Here is an 18,702-nt window from a genome sequence, read left to right on the forward strand (position 1 = left end):
AACAAGCCTCTGTCTTAATAATTTACATCAGAAACTGAAACGACATTCTCGGCTTTAAACAAAAATGGCATCTTCTGGTCCATTTTATGTATTTTTTAGGAGAACGATGCACTGCTGGAGTCATCCATAGTCAAACCAGTTATCTTCAGCTCACTGCACTGCAGAGCGGACGCGCGGCTGCTGCTCCTGTGCCACGCAGCACTGACAGCCTCCGGGTTTGCACATGCAGCACTGACAGCCTCAGCCTTTGCTTGAAGTCAATAGGACATTTCTATAGGAAACAGCCCTTGGGCAAAGGGCTTCCCTTTATCCCCACCACGGTGCAATCATCTGCCACGGACCATTTCCAAGCACACTCTTTCCTGCTCCCAGCAGAGGCCAGGTAAACCAGGAGTTTAGACCCAGCACTTAGAAAGCAAAAGGGCTCCCTGGGAAGCCTGGGGGCACACACACACACACACACTCTCTGCCAGCACCCAGCAGGTCGGTTGGTTTCAGGGAAGGATGGTTTGCAGGAGCACAAAGCCGGAGAGGAACGGCCAGGGACCAGCCGCTGCAGATGCGCAGCAAGCCGGGAAAACCTTTAAGGCACAGAGGAGCTGAATTATGTAACGATTAAAAAAACGGCTTTTAAATATTTTATTAAAGAGTAAATCATGTTGGATCTGCCACTGTATGGCACTGTATTAAGATAAGACCCTTGTTACAACCAACGAGCATATGTAACAAGGAGGCACAGAGCAACGCATGCGCACACAGTGTAAAATATGATGTGACTAGTTGGGGAGGACAGGACATTTCACCGCGAATGAAATTTGGCCTTCATTTAGACAGAAACTGAGTCATGAACTAAAATTGTCACAACTTTGCAACAGTATTGCCTACCGGTCCCTGTTACCATGAGGCTGTTTATTTATTGCATTTATTCCCACTGCTGGTTTGCAACGAACATGTTGTACTTCATGGAAAATGTTCCATTGCTTGCACTGTCTCACACACGAACACACATACATAGCCACTGGTACAGGAAAAAAAATAAAGGTAAACCTTCCAGCCTTATCAAATGCTGCTCAGAGCATCCTAACCTTGCTGAATCCTGCACTTGCAGCTCATTTAGCTCTGTCACTGTTCGCACCCCGCTTGCCTTTAGTGAGGTGAAAACAAGGCAGGATCCCAACAATTAAGTAGATTATGGGTGGAGGGTTTTTTTAACATACTGGTGAAGGAGTGTTCCCCATCTAGGTTTCCTCTATGCAGATACAAATACACACACTGGGGCTATCACAGGGAGGCAGCTGCTGCCTCTAGAACCACCGCCAGCCCCAAGAAGCTGCAGTGCCTTTTGCTGTGCCACCGAGCCATGAATGGCCGAGTCTGGTGGAATTTGGTCAGTTTTGTCCTCCTGAGCCTGTAGCCTGGTGTTTCTGGAAAAAGCCTCTTTCCTTCTTAGGAAACATTTCTGGCCTTCCAAGCCATGCAGAAGTTAGAAGTATAGGCACGAATCATTTAACCAGAGCAATCCAAAGGTGGCTGTACAATGTTTAAGAGTTGGGGTTTTTTTAAATATATGTATTTTTGTAGTCCATTTGCAATCACTGTTAGTCTTGTGCTTTGGAAGGGAGCACGGGAGAATCCCATTCTTTTGATAGTCAGGACCACTTGTGCAGGTTGAAGGCTGACTAACTTTGGTGGCACAAACCTCCCAGCCAGACCAGCTGCATCCCCCTCGCAGACTGAGCGCACGCAAACAAGGCTGGGCCAGGGCTGGGTCCCCTCCCAACGCTCAAAGGAGCTCACGCAAGCCTGCCTGGCAGAAACCCACGCAGAGGGAGCCCAGAACGTGTCTACCACCCTTTGACTGCAGCGCAGATACAGTACAATCTCCTGAAACAAGAGGGCTGCAGGACATCCAGTCTGTTCAAAAGTGTCTCCTACTGTCTGCCAGGACAGTGTCATCATGCTTGTTAAACCCCACGTGTAAACGGCACGTACTTTGAGTTCTCCAGTAGCCACAAGCTAACCCTGCACAGCTGATGAGTCCTGTAGTTTCAAACCTCTCCTCCAGGAGCCCAGCAGCAGTGTGGAAACATACATGGATAGGTAAAGAAAAGCAGAGAAACTGTCATGCAAAAAGAATTTATTTTTTAAAATCGTATGCAGGGGTGATTTGTTTCAAGTACAGAGAATATCTAAAAGCAAAGAACCATGTTCTCCACTTCACTGGTTGATCTCAGTTACTCAGTGCACTGCTTAAGCTTTTGATCAGCTGTGCAAACTACAGATTTTGTACATCTGGGCAACGATGGCCAGTTCTGCTGAGTTACAGGGCAGAGTGCCCGGTGTGATGGAAAATTTGTTAGTGGGGATCCTCATGGTGCCACTTCTGGAATACCTTTAAGGAACTGTGTGAATGACAGACATGCAGCCCACCCAAGGCAAGGGCACTTTAATGTAAGCGATTTTCTGAAGGCTATAAAAGGGGACTTGCCCAGTTGCCCAGAACAAAGCAAAGCAGAGTCCAAAGTTAAGTAATGTAAAATTAGTAAGTGATTATTAATTAGGAACTAATCTTGAAGTGAAAAATATTTCGTACTTGAGAGTACAAAGAGAAAAAAAAGACATTACACTATTTAGTAGTTGATTTTTTTTATCCTCTCTTAGAAAAAAAAAGAAAAAAAAAACTGAATTCAAAACATTCTGAAACTTAAAACTTCAAAATTTTGAGCTAGAAATTCTATCAAATACACATTTCTGCAAATGTTACAAGAAAACTCATGGAGTTGTATTAACTATCATATAAATCATTCTGTTCTAGAGCACGGACTAGAGGAGACATTGGAAGATATGGTTATGTCACACTTGGGTAAATGTCTTCATGATGGTTGCAGGTGGAAGCCATGGCCTTCATTTCTCCCTAAGAAAAATAATCACAAAGATATATGAAAGGATGAACGCTGCAAGGAAATGGACAGATCAGAAGGTTCGTACCTGCAAGAGCGAGGGCGTTGGGGAGGGAGGGTAGCCACTGCCAGTATAGCACTCAGGAATACATATTCAAAATCCATTTTCTCATCACATTGACAGGCCCTATCCCTAATGAGTACCTGAGTGCCAGCATTTCGATCACACCGTAGCAAAGTTAGGGCCTATTTTTGGCAATGCCACCCTGCTGGCTAGTTCAGGTCAAAGATGCAAATAAATCTAAGACCTCCATCCCCGCCACTGTGGGGGGCTCTGCTCAGCTGCAGCCGAGGCTCCCTCCGCCCCACGAGTACCTGGGGGGTATTTGGCTTTCGCGTTGTTGACGACTGGGTGCTGCAGGGGTGTTACGATGCCTTGGTCGGGTTTCTGGAAGGCTGAAATGAGGTTGTGCACTTTCCGAAAATGCCTCCGGTGGACCCCGGGCGCCGTCTGCGAAGACAAAGGGTGAGAGGTGAGAGGGGATGCTGGGTGCCGAGCGTCTGTGCCGGGCTCAGGGCGCTGGCGCAGAAGCCTTGTCCTCGGACATGCACACACCCCCCAGGGAAGGAGCCAGCCCTTCACTTGGACCCTCTGATGTGCCAACTTAAAATGAGTCAATGAGCTGTACTGCTCTCCTCCTTCCCCTGGGGCATCGTGGCCTCCCTGCACTGAGTGGTTTCCAGCAGTGTGGTGATATAAGGCTGGAAGAGGGATGATTTCTTAATCACTACAAGAGAAACCCAGAGCCTGCCGTACTTATTAGGCAAATTCCCAAGTGATCTTTCGCTATTTCTGACCCTGATTTATTGCAGCCTGTGATTTAACCTCCAGCCTGGAGTTATCGGTAAGATACTTCCAGCCTGGAAATACCATCAAGACAATCTAGAGAGCTACCTGGCACTTACCGGGGAGGGGGAGTCCTTACACCACTAAATTCAGGCATGGACAGCCTCTTTGCAAGCCTTTTTCTGAGCATTCAACACTGGCTTACATGTTGATTGAGTATTCCTGTCTATCTCTTGTACAAAGGCAGCAGTAAAACGTTACCTATTTATTGAAAGTGGGAGTTTTTCTATCTTTCTACATTAGCATCTTTTCAAACACTGTGAAATGAAACTGTGCCTGCTTTTAATCAAAAATCCAATGTTTCTGTTAAATTTTTCAGGGCATTCTCGTAATAACTCCTCCCCACCAAAGCCATGGGAGGACAAGCACAGGTCCCGCCGGCATAGTCCCACCCGAGGACACCGTGCTCACCCAGCAGTCGTGGGCTAAATCTGGCCTCACTGGCACCAGCTGGAGCCTTTGCACTGACTGGGATTTTACCGGCATTGGTTTAATTTCCCTGCCTTGTCCTTGAAAGATGGGTGCGACCCGAGCATCAGAGACGAACCAGCCACAGGGAAGGAAGCAGAGACAGGAAAGCACCAGCTGCAGCTGGAGCCTGTTTTGGCCTTGGAGGCACATTTTGTGGGGATAAGTTGGATCTAGGCTGCTGTTTCGAACAGCTGAGGCCAGCGTGGTCTTAGCAACCTTCACTTAAATGTTTCTGTTTGCTTGAAGGAAGGATTGGTATCATGGGTCTGTAGCTAGCACCTTTCCCTGCAGAGGATGTATTGAGAGTCCTGGGCCTTCAGGACACCTACGCTGTGAAACACAGATAAGGTTTGCCTAAAATACAGCGAGGGAAAGCCCAAGACCCATGCGTAGGAAGCCAGTGGAGGTCATGGGGGAGGAGTGGTAGCAGGCCTATATAACACCAGAAAAACCTCACTGCAGGCACTGACGCTACCTGGGGCCAAAGCGGGCTGCAGCCTCGCTCAGGGAATTATCCTCCGCAGGTGGAGGTCCCGGGGGGTCCCAGCATCCTTCGTGAGACACCAGTGCTCGCCCCGGCATGCCGGGTGCACTACCAGCCCCACCACGTCTCAAAAACCCTTCTGCCTGGGCAGTGCAAATCTACAGGGTGCTCCCGATGCCTTACAGGAATGAATGAGTGAATTCTTCCTGGGTACCATTCCCAAGGATGACATGGATAATTATTTACTCCACAGTAATGTGAGTCACTTTTACTCCCCAATCTGCTTCTGAGTAACCCCAGGAATCAGCCTTGTCTTCCAGAGAACTGCAACCACTTCTATTATAATAATGGCCAAGGAATTATGCCTGTCTAGAAATTATTTAATGCTTGTAATCAGTGTTCATTAATGTGCAAACAGAAAGCTAATTATGAATTAATACACAGAGTACATCCAAAGAACAAGACCTTCATAAAAGAAATACAGGTTAGCATCCCAATTCCATCAACCCAAACAGTTGTCTGTATCGCAAATGGTGTTGTTATACACTTGAATTTCTTATCAGATGGGTGAAAATATATTTTGCATCAAGCTTTGGCTACCCTATATATGTTTTACACCAATGATGAATTAATCTGGAGAGAAATTAACTTTAAAACACTGTAGATGATTGAAAATAATTTCCTTAAATATTCTGAGATTAATGGTACATGGGATAGAAGGGAACTGATTGTGCTTGTCAAATTATAGAAACACAATATTTTTGCCATTTAAAATGATGCAAAATAATGCACTATTGCATTATGCAACAGCTGAAATGTAACAGGGAATTAATTTATGAGTTCAAGACTGTCAGAAGTGACACCAAGACATCTTAGTGATGGACGCACTCAAGATCGATTACCTTCGATGAAAGTCAGACTATGCAGAAACATGAATAATTTGAATATATTTCATTAAATCAATACTAACATCAAACAGGATGTAGAAATTTACAGAAGAGAAAGAATTACACACCTCAGCACTCCAGGACCCAGCTTCTGTCTTGGACACTCTGTAGGTATAAACGTAACCCTGATGCCTGTGGAAAAAAAAAAAATCAACAGGTATTTATTACTCACTTCTACTGTCAGGTTTCACAAGAGGTACACTCTGTTATGTGGGAGTCAGTTCATCTGCTAACCTTTCCTTAAAAATAAAGTCACCTATAAAGGCTCGAGGTAGATAAAAAAACTGAGACACAGGTCAGAAGCAGTGTTCAGCCCACTGGGTTCCTTTTGGATGAGAAGGATTGGTCTGGCTCGGGTCTAGTTGAGCAATATTCAGTTATTCTAGGTTAAGTGATATTGCTTTCATTCCTGCCTTAGCATTTTTTATTTTTTTTTTCAGTGACCTCCTTTAACTGACACACACCAGACATGCTTTCCCTGGAAAAAGAGAAAGTATATTATTGGCAGATAGCATTACTGTACTGTGATTGATTTAAATGCAGATGTTCCCAGAAGCAATAGCATGAGTGTAATTTATTTGGAAAGCTAGACCCACAAAAGCGAGGTAAATTGCTCTTTGCCTTGCCTGTATATTTTGAATTCTCAAATACTGATAAAGGAGACATAAGAGTGCAGAATCTTCCTTCTTTTTAAATCTAACTTGAGTCTTTCAAGAATAAGGAGTCATACACTAGTAACACAAGACATACTTGTATCCAGAGTCAGTCTTGCTTCTCTTACAAACCCAACACAGTGAATGATTTACATGGTAGATTATTATACCGATATCCAAAAATTTACCTCAGGAACAGAGACAATTGATAGTAGTTTCGTGGGTGCAATATCAGTTTAGACAGTATCAGGTAAGAAAGATTGTATTTCAGACTACATAGATTTACAGGAATACACAGCAGGATTTTAGGGACCATTCCCTATTTCAGCACCAATTCTTGTTCTTAAGAAAGCAGAAAAATACTATATTTCTTTCCAATTATACGTGGTATTATAGTAGTTATTACAAAATAGCAGAAACCATCAATGACACAGATACTGTATGATTGCAATTACTTATGCTCCGTGTCATGGCTCCTGGATAAATTCTTGTTAAAATGTCATTACAGCAACCTTTGCAAAGCGGTGTCTGATATAATTTACCCAAGCAGGAAGCTGTTAACAGTTGTCACACTGCTACAAACCCACGAAGTGGGAGCAAAAATGCCTGTCGTGATTTGCGAGCTCTCCCCCCGCCACTTGACTCCCACTGTGATTAAATACGGAGGCGGGAGACACAAAGCCGTTCCCTCCCGTCGGGGCTGCTGCGGGGACAAACTCCCTGTGCAGCAGCTGAGACGTTGCCCTCCTCCTCGTGTTTGGGAATATGCCTGATGCAGCCCCACCATCCCACCCCAACTTCAGCCACCTCTTCGTGTTAACCGAGGGAGCGTTTTTCCCAGAGACACGACTTTCCATCCGGCACCAGACGGACATGAAAAATAGCCGGCCATGCTCACTTCTTGGAAACCTAAAAGGAAGATACAGCCGCTGCTAGCCCACTTCTTCCCCCAGCAAGCTCAACTTCTGCAGTCCATCAGGGATTTGGACAGGCCCAGGAAGGACCCTTGGGAAGAGGTGTGAGCAACCTGCTGTGGCTGTGGGAGGAGGGAAGGACGTGGAAGGACAACACTGTTCTCCTGACCATGCCATTGCACCACGGTCACTGGTGTTTGAGGCCACAGTTTATGCCCAGTTGCTTAAAAGCACATCCCTCTAAGCTACTAGAAATGTTCACGTTCAGGGAATCCAATGTCTCCCATTAGGGCCCTTAGACAATCATGTGCTTTCTTAAAAACCTCTGAGAGCTGTGCCTGTCAACTTTTCATGAGTAGCTGATGTTCACATTAATCTTTTCTTTTTAGAAATCACGAGGGGCTTTCCCGCACCTACGTATGTAGCACACCAGCCAATATATGGTTACTGAAACTAGGATTTTACAGGCCATAGTGTACTGGGAAACACCGGAGGGGTCCTGGCATTTTGTCCCCTCTCTTTGAAGTGGGTATTTGACTATCTCCACAGTGGTTTTTTTTTTTCAAGCCTCAAAACCAACAGAATCAGTATGTAAAAATCTAAAACTCACTCTCTTGCCTCCTGTTTTTAGTAATACACTGTGCATATTACCCATGTTTGTTCTTGGTTGTCCCAAATCACTCCTACTGCTTCACTCTCTTTAAAATCTGATTATTCCACAAATGGCTCAGTTGTCTGGAAAGCTACCATCTGTTGTTTCTTTCATCATTTTCTCTACCTAAGAGATTGCATGACTTGAAGTGGTTGAGGGGCTGGGGTGCTGCCCTGACTCTTAAATGTCTGATGGCTTTCAGAACTCTGCCAGAAGGGTTTACTAAGCTGGACAAATTGAAAAATAGAGGTCAGATGATAAAGTGATATTCAGGGCCAAAGCAGGGCGAGGCATAAGATAGACACCTATCCTGCATTTTTCAAAAAATTCTGCTGTAAAATATTTCAACTGAGCCCAGAGAAAGCACAAAGGACAGCTCAGTTAAAAATCTATGAGATACAGAAAAAGGACCAATAATTTGGGAACATGGACGCTTTGAGCACAGAGTGGAGAATGAGAGGAGTATGACATTGCTACCACAGTCTTCCAAGGGACAAGTGAGAGCTCTCCATTCACCTGGCAAACGTACATTTTTTTCCCAGAGGAGGAAAGACTGAAAGGCCTGAAGGGGTTCACTGTGCTTAAGCTGAAAAACACATTATCAATCTGCTGTTAGCTCCGAAGCCATCAGTAAACACAGCCACTACGTAGATGGAAGGAAGATGGCTCAGGACCACCACACCTGCTTTTTCAAAGGATATGCACAAAGGAAGGAGGATGCGTTTTGTTAAGAAGGTGAGCAGCTAGATCTTCCCATCTAACTACTTTCCATTGGGATCTTTGTTTCTACAAAATGAATTATAGTTCTTCTGATAAGTACTCTCCCAACGAATATGATCTTATCAAAACTTTCTGTTAAGCAGCAGGAACTTACTTCATTACCACTTCAAAGTGCTTTTTACCTTCCATGTGTGAGTGACATGATTTTGATGATCCAAGTTCTCTTTACTGCTACATGGGCACAGCCTCCCGTGAGAAAGGTTTTTATGATTTAAACTACCCATCATTAACTGAGATCAGTGTTGACTGAAGGAGGATCAGGGTGTTTTTCTTAAAAGAAAAATTAAATACAGTAGTTAAAATTGAGATTTTTATAGAACATTACCTTCCGAAGAGCAAAACATGTAACACTGGGCAAAAGCAGGTGGAAAAGTGCATTTACTGGAGCTTAGGTCTCAGGAGATGAGAAATTCCCCAGCCGCCATGAGGGGACAGCTCTCTTTTCTACATTTTACTCAATTCACGGCGGAAGAAATCTCCTAGTGTGACACACTGTTCCTATATGTTGTGTGGCCATGTAGCTAAAGGCAAAACCTAAACACCACATGGCCTGGGCATGGTGCTAGTCGCTTGGGGCCTCTCACACAACTCGTGCTTTGCAGCTATTACCTGGTGAGATGCAAGCCAAGTCCACCTCTCAGTGACCTGGACTCCTCTCTCTGCTGGACAAAATCAACAGGAGATGGACACATGTCACTGAGAGAAGGATTTCAGAGAGCACTCTTACAGTGACACTGGTGTACCAGCATATCTTGGAGGAGGACCAGCTCTTGACATCCAGGCAAAGACCCAACAAAGGGCTCCCCCATCCCTTCATCTGGCCCAAGGACGGCCACAAGTCTCACTCACAATTGCAAAGCTCCTCTTTCATGCCAGTAAAGCTCAAGGGATGGGAGCAATCATGAATTAACAGCTTGATGAACGAGACCCTATAAATTTTTGATCAAAGGCAAAAAATGCCAAAATGATGATGAGGGGAAGCAGAGAACAGCCATTGCTGTAAGGACAATATTAGATAGCACTTACAAAAAAGCGGTTTGGTCACCACTGATGATATTTTTATGTTGTCTCACTTATTTTTTCATCTCCATAACAAAGGATGTGTTATACCAGCTGGGAACTGCACCAGCACTGTCTCTGTTGTAATACCATCGCTGGGACAACTTTGTCAAAGGAAAATCTAGAAAAAGTTGCTATTGCAGGAAACGGTCCACTTTTTATATTATAGGCTTTTTTCTTTGCAGCTCGATAATTCCTCCCAAAGAGCTACAAAGGCATCATTCACAGATGCCATACTGAGACAGCATCTGTCTACCTGTCCTCTCCACTCCCTTCTTTTCAACTGTGATCAGACTTGTTAAAGCCACACTTACTTTAACAGGTGAATAATTACAATCTTCTGCACCACTGAAATAGCCAGAGGATATTAGCTGCATGCTGCAGATTAAAATTAACCATGACATTTCAGCTGCATGGTATATTTTAAAATAATTTCCAAATGTTTTTTATCTCAGTTGGGAAATTTTATTAAACTAATTTGTATTCGTTTCTGGGTCCAGAATGGAACAAATACAAAGGGAGAAAGACAGAGAGACAGGGGAAAGCCATGTCAGCAATAAATGACATCAATTTCTTCCTCTTTACATAGCTTTCTCTTCTGATGTCTTTGCACTATATCAATCAGCTCTTCTTACCTGGTATATTTGCATCCTGACCTTACCTTGGAATTTGGCTTTATAATATTGCTTAAGAACCAGACAGTGGTCCTGAGCATTATATACTATCCATACTCAGTTTCTTATAATTTTGCTACATTTCAGACTGAAATTTTTATTTCTTAGGTGTTTGCCTCAACCTTATTGAGGTTGAATGCAGAAGTTCCAGAAAAGGGGACATGTTAGGCAAAACAATGCTTCTGCCACATCGTAAAAAAAAAAAAAAATCTTCTAACTGTTGGGGGGTTTGCCCTGTTTTTAGAGTAAGACATAAAATTTGTTTGAAGGAAGGTATGTATCTCCAAGAGAAAGCAGTGGTGGCTGTCTAGGCTGCAAGAAAGGTGCTGTCTAAAGGTTGTTAGCAGCTGTAGCTGCAGCGTGCCTGGGCTGGCTGTACCACGGGCACTCAGCTAAGCAGTGTCCACGATGTCAAGCCACAAACGATATGTGTGTGTTTCCTGGCGTGGATTAGTGGGGAAAAAAAAACAGAGGGTAATTTAGATTGGGCATCTTGGAAAGGATGATTGGGACTGGGTGGGGTGGATGTGGACAGAAGGAAAAGGGGACCCATGTCTTTGTAAGCTGGGCAAGGAAACAGCAATGAAAATTGAACCCCTGGGAGAGAGTAAGACTAAATGAGTAAGGAAGGGGATATATGGAGGTGGAGCATGAGGGGGCTTGAACTGGGAGCAGCACAAAATGCTGGAGGGGTGAAAAAGCCAGGAATAGAAGATGGGTGGTTTGGAAGCAGAAGAGATATGAAGCAAGGAAACAGCCCTCGGCAACGCGAGCAAAGTCAGCAGGCTGTACAGAATAACACTGCATAGTCTCAAAATCCATTCCTATGCCCCTCACATTGGGAACCCAAAGCTAAAGGGTACTGCAGACCCGAGCCTCCCGTGTCACCATTTCTCTCGTGTGAAACGGAGTTAACGAACTCTTCAGCTCACAAACTGAGATAATGCTTTGACACCACTTACTTAATACTACAGAGATGAGTACTACTGATGCTATGGAGATGAGTACTACAGGAGAGCTCATGGGGGACTCAGTAGTGGGGGGTCAATGGCACGCAGCAGATAACATGATGAGCATGAGACATCAGGTTGCAGCCGCTTCTGCCTTATCCGGGGGTGTTTGATGCAGGTTGTGGATCAGCTCCTGAATGCCCGGTCAGAGGGACTAACTTCAGGCAGCATCCCAGTGGGCAACCCTGGACCGGGAACGTGGGCAATGGCATTGGCACCACAGTGGCTACAGAGGTGGGAGATGGCTACCAGAGAGCCAAAACTCGTGAGCTCAGGGGAATCCACAGCAGTGCCTGGGAGCCTGCATGTCCCACATGTGTGTTCATCAAGGTGTCCCCTGCCCAGGGTACCCCTGAGCTGCATGGCCTCCCCCATGCAACAGAAGTGACAGCTGCCAAAATGATGAAACAGTCAATTCAGTCATCCACTTAAACTTCTTTCGTCTTCTTTCTTTTTCCTTTTTAATTGTTATATTTCTGCTTGGTTTATTAATCATGGAAAGGCCAGAAGTCTTGTTATTTAATGTAGGAGAAAATCCTATTTAAGCTTACAGGTCATCACTCTGTCCTGGAATTTGCATTTTCTGGTTGACAAGCAGCCTGGTTCCTGCCTTATTTAGGTCTCAGACGTACAATAAAGATACAGCAACTTAGCAATTACCACCCATCAGCTAACCCAAGCTGAAGAAATAGCATTCACATTGAGATGATGTGCGAGATACAAGCTCGATGTCAGCAAGAGTGAGTAAAATAGTTTAAATCAGTGTTTACAACATCTGAAAAGCCCAACGGAGTTACTGTAGCTTAACTCACAGCAGCACTCTACACATCCCCACTCAGGTTTACACTTCTGTCACTGATTCCCCTACCAACACTTCCTGTAGCAAAAATTTATCAATGATGCTGAATCAGTAACTAGTATCAGCTTGCCATAGTGCTGTAGCATTATAAAGCAAATATGCCTTATCTTGATTTTCCTTTCTGAACTTAACAGAAGCTTGAAAGAGCAAGTCAAATCTTGTGAAATGTCTCTGAATTTATGCACAGATTGCTGTGGAAGATTGTCAGTATCTTCACCACTTGGAACACTCCTAACCATCAGTAGAAAGTATGTAGCCTTTCTGAGCAGGTTTTATGTTGGTCTGGTACGAGGTGATGCCAGCCAAAAGCAATGCCTCAAAGAGGAATTTCTTCAAATTTGGAAATAAAATGAGAAGTTATTCAAATCTGAGATGCTAAATAGAAGGAAATTACTTTATGGTGGGCCGGTAACTAAGCTTCATGAATTACTATGTCCTCCAGAATAGTACCTCACAAAGGCAAAAAATCATGAAATAAGGTTATATCTGGTGAAATTTCTTTCATCACTTTAAGCAAAACTCACAAGAACTGCAATAGATAAAACACTGTCAACAGCCCTGTGAATGTTACTGTTTCATATTTCTATGAAACATTTCTTGGTTTATTTGGGAGTAATTTAGTGTAGCTCATTTTCAGATTTCCTGTTTCCATCAGAGCAAGGTAGGTACTGTCTGACTATAAAATCCCTGAACCTGAAATCACTGATTCAACTAAATCATCAAAACTCAAGCCTACAAAACCAGGGTAGAGCTAATCTAGGTTCTGTTACCTAACAATTGTACCCATTCTGACATTTACAGGTTCGTTAGCATAGTGGTTACCCACTGTTCAGGCTGTCTACCTTTCTAAAATCTTTCCAAGAAAAGCAATTGGAATATCTGAAGGCCATTAGCCAAATTATTCTCAGCAAAGACAAAGCTCACTCTGATTAGCAGGGAGCTGAAATACTCACCTCAGTAGAAGTTACTGTTGTGCTGTAGAATTCTTTTTTCAAAGCTGAAAATAGTGCGTGATATTTACAACGGCAACCTTGAATTGAGGGGCTCCTCCTCAGAGAGAAGCTTTTGTTCCAAATTACATTTTAAATGATAATGATTATTATGTGCGGTGTTATAATAAATGCAATTATTCTGCCATTTCTATCAAAAATATTACATGGGAAACAAAAGAAACGCTAAGCTGAAAACGGCTCGTGATCTTGTATTACACCTTCATGCTGTACAGCTGATACATCTGCTGCATCAGAAAGTTTCAGCACGTTGCCTGAACTTGTGCACTGTGGTTACAGTGACAGAAAAAATAGCACACGTAAAATCTGATAGGACTGCAGCCTATCCCTGTGCCATTACTGTTGCTTCAAGAGCTCTAAACAGCTTTCTATTCCAGCTTTTGATTATTCTCCACAAATTGAATGCAGCACAGTACATGAATGGCTGGTTTCAAACAAACAATCTGAACACACAGTTTGACAAGTATGTCATGTTTAGCTTACTTAAAGCTCTGAAACAACTACTAACCTTCCAAGTATTTTCAAGTATATGAATTTTAAGACCCAAACTATAAATGCTTTCTTTGCCAATTCAGGCATGAGCTGCTTGTTTCTGCATGTGTGCTCATATATCTGTAAAGGAAAGCGGTGCTTTTGGCACTTTCAGGCATTTTATTTATGCATTTCTCAGGCACAGTTTAAGAGGCTGCTTCTCAAACTAGCCACCGTTATTGTGTCCTGTGTCCCCCGTTGACTTCATTAGGAGCGGTGTGCACAGAGGATTTCTGAGGGTGCTAAAAATGTCAAATGGGGTATTGAGCAAAGAGAAAACCAGACCAGTAAAGAAAGCTCCCCGGAACAATCAGGTTTTGATACTAAAACCCTGTTGTACTGCATGTAGTGTCTAACATGTCTCCAGGTAAAACATGTACATTCTTTAAAGCATATGCATTTCTTCTAGCCCAGTTTTCAGGAACAGCAAAAATCTTCCTGCTTTTCAATGCAACCCCCAAAAATTTCCAGGAAAAGATTGTGCTCCTCTGTTGACACATTCAAAACACGATGAACAACATCCTTAAAGTATATATTATCAATTTAATAATGGTATTCATACAATTAAGATCTTGAGAGCACCTGGTATTAAAAAACTTTGCCAAAATCTGCAGGCAGCATCTCTGTTTGTAAAGGTCCCAGGGGACACTGTTGCAAATCAAAACCTTTCTAGTCTTCCATGCATAGTTTAATTGTGGTCTTAAAATATTTATGAAAGTGGGTTCTTTGTGCTTTGCCACAGCCACACCAAAAAACATTCTCTTTGAAGGCTTGCAGGCATGCCGTCTGCACACCATAACTTCGAACAGGGGAAAGCAGCATTCAAGGAAGATAAAGTGATACCTCAGGAGAAAAAAAGAAGAGAGAAAGCAGAGTTTTCTAGCCAAACGCTTCAACAACAGGGCCCTGCCTGCCGCAGTTACCCATTTCTGTAGGTCAGGTTTTATGCTACTACCTGTCTCTTTTATGCTTGCCCTGTAAAATCAGTGTCAGTCACCAGGGATTCATGAAGTCTTTGACTCTTCTCCTTTTTAAAGGTCAGGGCTCCACTTTTTAATTAGAAAAGCAAAAGGCGTATGAGCCTGACCGTGAACACTGCTGCCCTTATTACGTGCTTTAAGAGGCTCACACACTGCCAAAATATGTTAGGGGTTTTTGGGGGTGCCTGGGGGGGAAGGCGTGGTGGTGGTGGCATTACAAATTTATGTAGTTTCTTGGAAAAAGGAGGCATTGTTTGAGCCTAAGCAATGCAGAGGCAACCACAGGGCTTACCAATTACTGTACCTGGAGCTGGAAGTGTAGAGCGGCCACCTATGTGAGCTCAAGCTGATGACAGTATTGTCGTCCAAATATTTGTTTAATGACTTTTTTGATAAACATTTCTTTTCTCTTCATCAGAACTATGCCTTTTAATTTTGACAACTCCCTTCTTCCCTCATGGTAAAAAAAAAAAAAACACAAAACCCTAAGGCGGCATGGATCTGGGAAGCTGGGGTTTTTAGGTTTGTTTTGTTTTATTTCTCCAGGGAAGTGCAGGGAGAAGGCAAAGAAGACAGACTGAACATGTTTTGATTCTGAAAAACTGAACTATTTTTCTCTTTTTCTTTTCTAAGAGCAATAGAAACATCACTGGCTGTATGAAACAGTTTCACTTCAGTTAGAAACTATCATTGGAAAGATGTAAAATTTTTTGTTTAACTCTGATACTTATTGCAATATATCTAATGGCTGACCAGCTTTGTTTCTCACGTTTCAAAGATCACTTCAGTACTTCCAGTAAATACATGTTTTGCCTAATCTAGATATATCTAGGTATTCCTAGAGTGATATTCAGCACAGATTCTGAACCAAAATATAAATTTCCGAATAACTTTGTTATTCCTAATAATTTCCATTATTTATTTAGAAGGAAGTATTAAAAAGCAGAGAAGTACTTACTCTTTCTTTTTTTTTTCTTCTTCTTAAACAGTGAATAGAGCAGCTGCATGTTTCCCTCAGTTTTTACCAAAGCTCTCATGCACATACATGCTTGCAACCTGTTTTGTCTCATGATGCATGATTTTGTGCATGATGTTCAGACTGGAATTTGGGGGGCTTGGGTCCATTCGTTTATTTTGCCAAAGCGAGGCTTAGCATCCTCCATTGAATACATACCTACATCTCTCATGCCTTCCCCACTTGGTCCTCCAATCTTTCCACTAAAGTGCTCTGCTTTGGTAAACTTTTGCATGTCAAAGCACTTCTCTAGTTTATGGCCCACATTTCTTTAAACTGTCATTGCTATCTTCAGTGTGAGATTATTTTCTGGTATCTTTATGATAACTGTCTCCAAAGTTACTGTGTGATATGTTGTTTACTGTATCTGCTGTTTCTTACATAATGCTCTGAACTGAAATATTAAGAAGTATTGGAACCAAGCTTCACTTCATCATTTTTCAGCCACCTTGCTGTCTATACCAGATCATACTCATCATAACATTTTTCATTTAATTTTTTATCTGGATTTATCCAAGATGCCATTGAAAATTTCCCTTATAAAAAATTTATTGAGGATCTATATTCTATAAGAAGCCTGCATAACATTTGCCAGTAATACTTTTTGCTTTTACCCCTTTGCTTATCATATATATGTTTGAATGCAACATAACGTGAAGACATGAGTGGCCCATAATTTCCAGAAACAATTAGGTAGGGTTCTGTTTCTTACTGAAGTCTCTTTTCTTTTCCTCCGAAGATTGCTGAGCTTCATAGTTAGCAATCCTTCCTGTTCTTCCTATTTTCATTTTGTATATTTTAATTCATTCATGAAATTTCTTCCAAAGGACATAAATTACCACTAATATAGCAAAAAATCCCAACTGATTGTGTGCAGATGAAAGACCTTGTTACATAGCTACACCCCGATTTAGACTAATGGTGGACTACTTTTAGGATTCTCTATTTTATTCAGCATTGTAACATTCTGCCTGACCCTTTCTCTAATGCCTTAGTGTTTTGCTTGCACTGAATGACTTCTGAGTGTTAAGGAGATAGATCACCATTTCCTCTGATGCTTATTTAAAAGAGATTCTGCTTTTATTGCCTATTCCCGTCACAGGAATCACAGCACTCCTTACCTCTTGCTATGTCAATTCCATTTTCATTTAACTCAAGATGCTGCTTCTTTCCCATTTTTCAGCTAGCTCTTAAGGTATTTGTTAGCAGTAGCACCTATCTTGGTTCACCTTCTGATTTCATGAGGGAAGAAAAAATACATCTTCTGCCACAAAGATCTTCCCTGAAAAGAAGGCTGTGTATTTCTGGATTGCCTATAACCTTCTTGCATGCCTCCATTTACTGCTCTACAACAGGGGAATAGTAATGCTCACCCAGGGCTTAATTACATGTTGTTGGAAATGTATTCAAGACATTTGGGAAAAACCTGACTTAGGACTCTTCTTCCTCTTCTGTTCTTTTGCCAGGTACCTAGGAGCCCTCTGTTAGCTAATTTCTTGCTGGCCCTAAAATGGTTTTCTCTTGTATTCCTTCTCCTACTGAAGTAAGGCGCAAGTGTCTTGTTTAGCCGTGGTAGACACATCTTCGTTCTTTCAATGTAATGGTAGCTCATTGTATAGCGTTTTCTCTCAGGACTTCTGAGACTTCTGCTTTTGCCAAAAGTAGGGTAATTAAATTGCCTCATTAAAACAAGGTCCTATGACTATAAAGTCCCCCAGCTCTCTCAAGGAAACCTCTCTGCCCTCTCTCTGACAGACCACCCCATCAGATCTTTCCACTTTCACCCTATTTGGTGGAACTTTACCACTTAGTTTGTTACCCGTCAGTATTTCATGTACTATACAGATAGTTTACTCCAAGCCCAATGAACTTGTGGGGGACACAGTCTGACCGAGAGCGTCCCGGATCAAAGGCACGTTCTGGATGTTGCTAAGCACACCCGTAAGCACATTAGAGAAGCAGAAGACAGTGGGCAGAAAGCACGAGGACTATCCAGCACAAAGAGGCAGCGCACGCCGTCCCGAGTCAAGTTGCCTGGCTCTTCTCCACGGCACCTCGCTCGTCCTTCCTACATGCTCCAGGCTTGCTTTTTTGTTTGTTTTATGCCCGTAGGAAGCACGGGCTCTCCAAGGCAAAACCCGCTCCTCTTTGCTCTGCAAAAGACCCCACACCCCTCATACCCCCCTCTGCCTTAAGTCACGGTGAAGGAGCCAAGAGTCTCACGCATGTCTGCAAATGGTAAAAGTAGGACATATTTTGCCACTGTTACGTGGGAACACCCCATACCGTGGATGCGGATGTTGGAAATCGGCTACCACCCGACCAGCCCTTCCCGGCGCCCCGCTCCCAGCCCCGCCGCCCTCGGCAGCCCCGCACCCGAGAGATGCGACGGCAGCCGCGCAGGGCCGGCCGCACTCACAGCACGCAGAGGCAGTAGACTCCCGGGATGCTCTCGCTGTCCCGCAGTAGGTAGCTGCCATCGGTGCCCGCCGCCAGCAACAGCTTCTCCCCCGCCTCACGGGTGATGCCCCCGTGGTAGATGGGCAGCGCGTCCATGCTGGGGCCGTCTCCCGTCGCAGGCAGCTCTCCCTGTGCACGGCGCTGCCTCCGACCGCTCCTCAGCTGCGTGCTCCTCTCACCATCTCTGCCTCGGTGGCAGATGTAAACAGGATGTGTTCGCACCTCTGAAGCCTCCACACACGGCGAGACGGCGCTGAGGGAAGAGTGAGGAACGAGCACAGCTTTTTTCGTGTGTTTTTTTTTTCCTTTGCCCCTTTTTGTTTTCCTTTCTCGTGGGCTGTAACATCCTCATGGCATCACAGCTCACACACAGGGCTGTCATTTCACAGCCTACGC

At 43.6% G+C, this 18,702-nt stretch overlaps 1 protein-coding gene across 2 annotated transcripts; it reads right to left on the reverse strand.

Annotated features, from left to right (window-relative positions):
- Window positions 1–2,693: 2,693 nt before the first annotated feature.
- Window positions 2,694–18,535, reverse strand: SH2D1A (SH2 domain containing 1A). Of its 2 annotated transcripts, XM_052813632.1 has the most exons (4): window positions 18,266–18,535; window positions 5,778–5,841; window positions 3,276–3,411; window positions 2,694–2,914 (listed from the first exon to the last, which is right to left on the reverse strand). In XM_052813632.1, the coding sequence occupies exons 1-4, from the start codon at window positions 18,400–18,402 to the stop codon at window positions 2,874–2,876; spliced, it is 378 nt and encodes a 125-aa protein (XP_052669592.1). In that variant the 5' UTR covers window positions 18,403–18,535; the 3' UTR covers window positions 2,694–2,873. The 2 variants fall into 2 exon arrangements, with proteins under 2 accessions (XP_052669592.1, XP_052669591.1); XM_052813631.1 differs by having other exon boundaries at window positions 2,694–3,411.
- Between the last annotated feature and the right edge of the window lie 167 nt (window positions 18,536–18,702).

This window comes from Harpia harpyja, chromosome 18 (assembly GCF_026419915.1).
Source record: "Harpia harpyja isolate bHarHar1 chromosome 18, bHarHar1 primary haplotype, whole genome shotgun sequence".
NCBI classification, from domain to species: domain Eukaryota; kingdom Metazoa; phylum Chordata; class Aves; order Accipitriformes; family Accipitridae; genus Harpia; species Harpia harpyja.

Bases quoted from the DNA above. Each gene is read 5' to 3' on its own strand.
- SH2D1A (XM_052813631.1), bottom strand. From the start codon at position 18,402: ATGGACGCGCTGCCCATCTACCACGGGGGCATCACCCGTGAGGCGGGG. The intron at 5,842-18,265 runs GTGAGTGCGGCC...TTTTTTCCACAG, and splicing joins GTCTACTGCCTCTGCGTGCT to GCATCAGGGTTACGTTTATA. The intron at 3,412-5,777 runs GTGTGTAATTCT...TTGTCTTCGCAG, and splicing joins CTGGGTCCTGGAGTGCTGAG to ACGGCGCCCGGGGTCCACCG.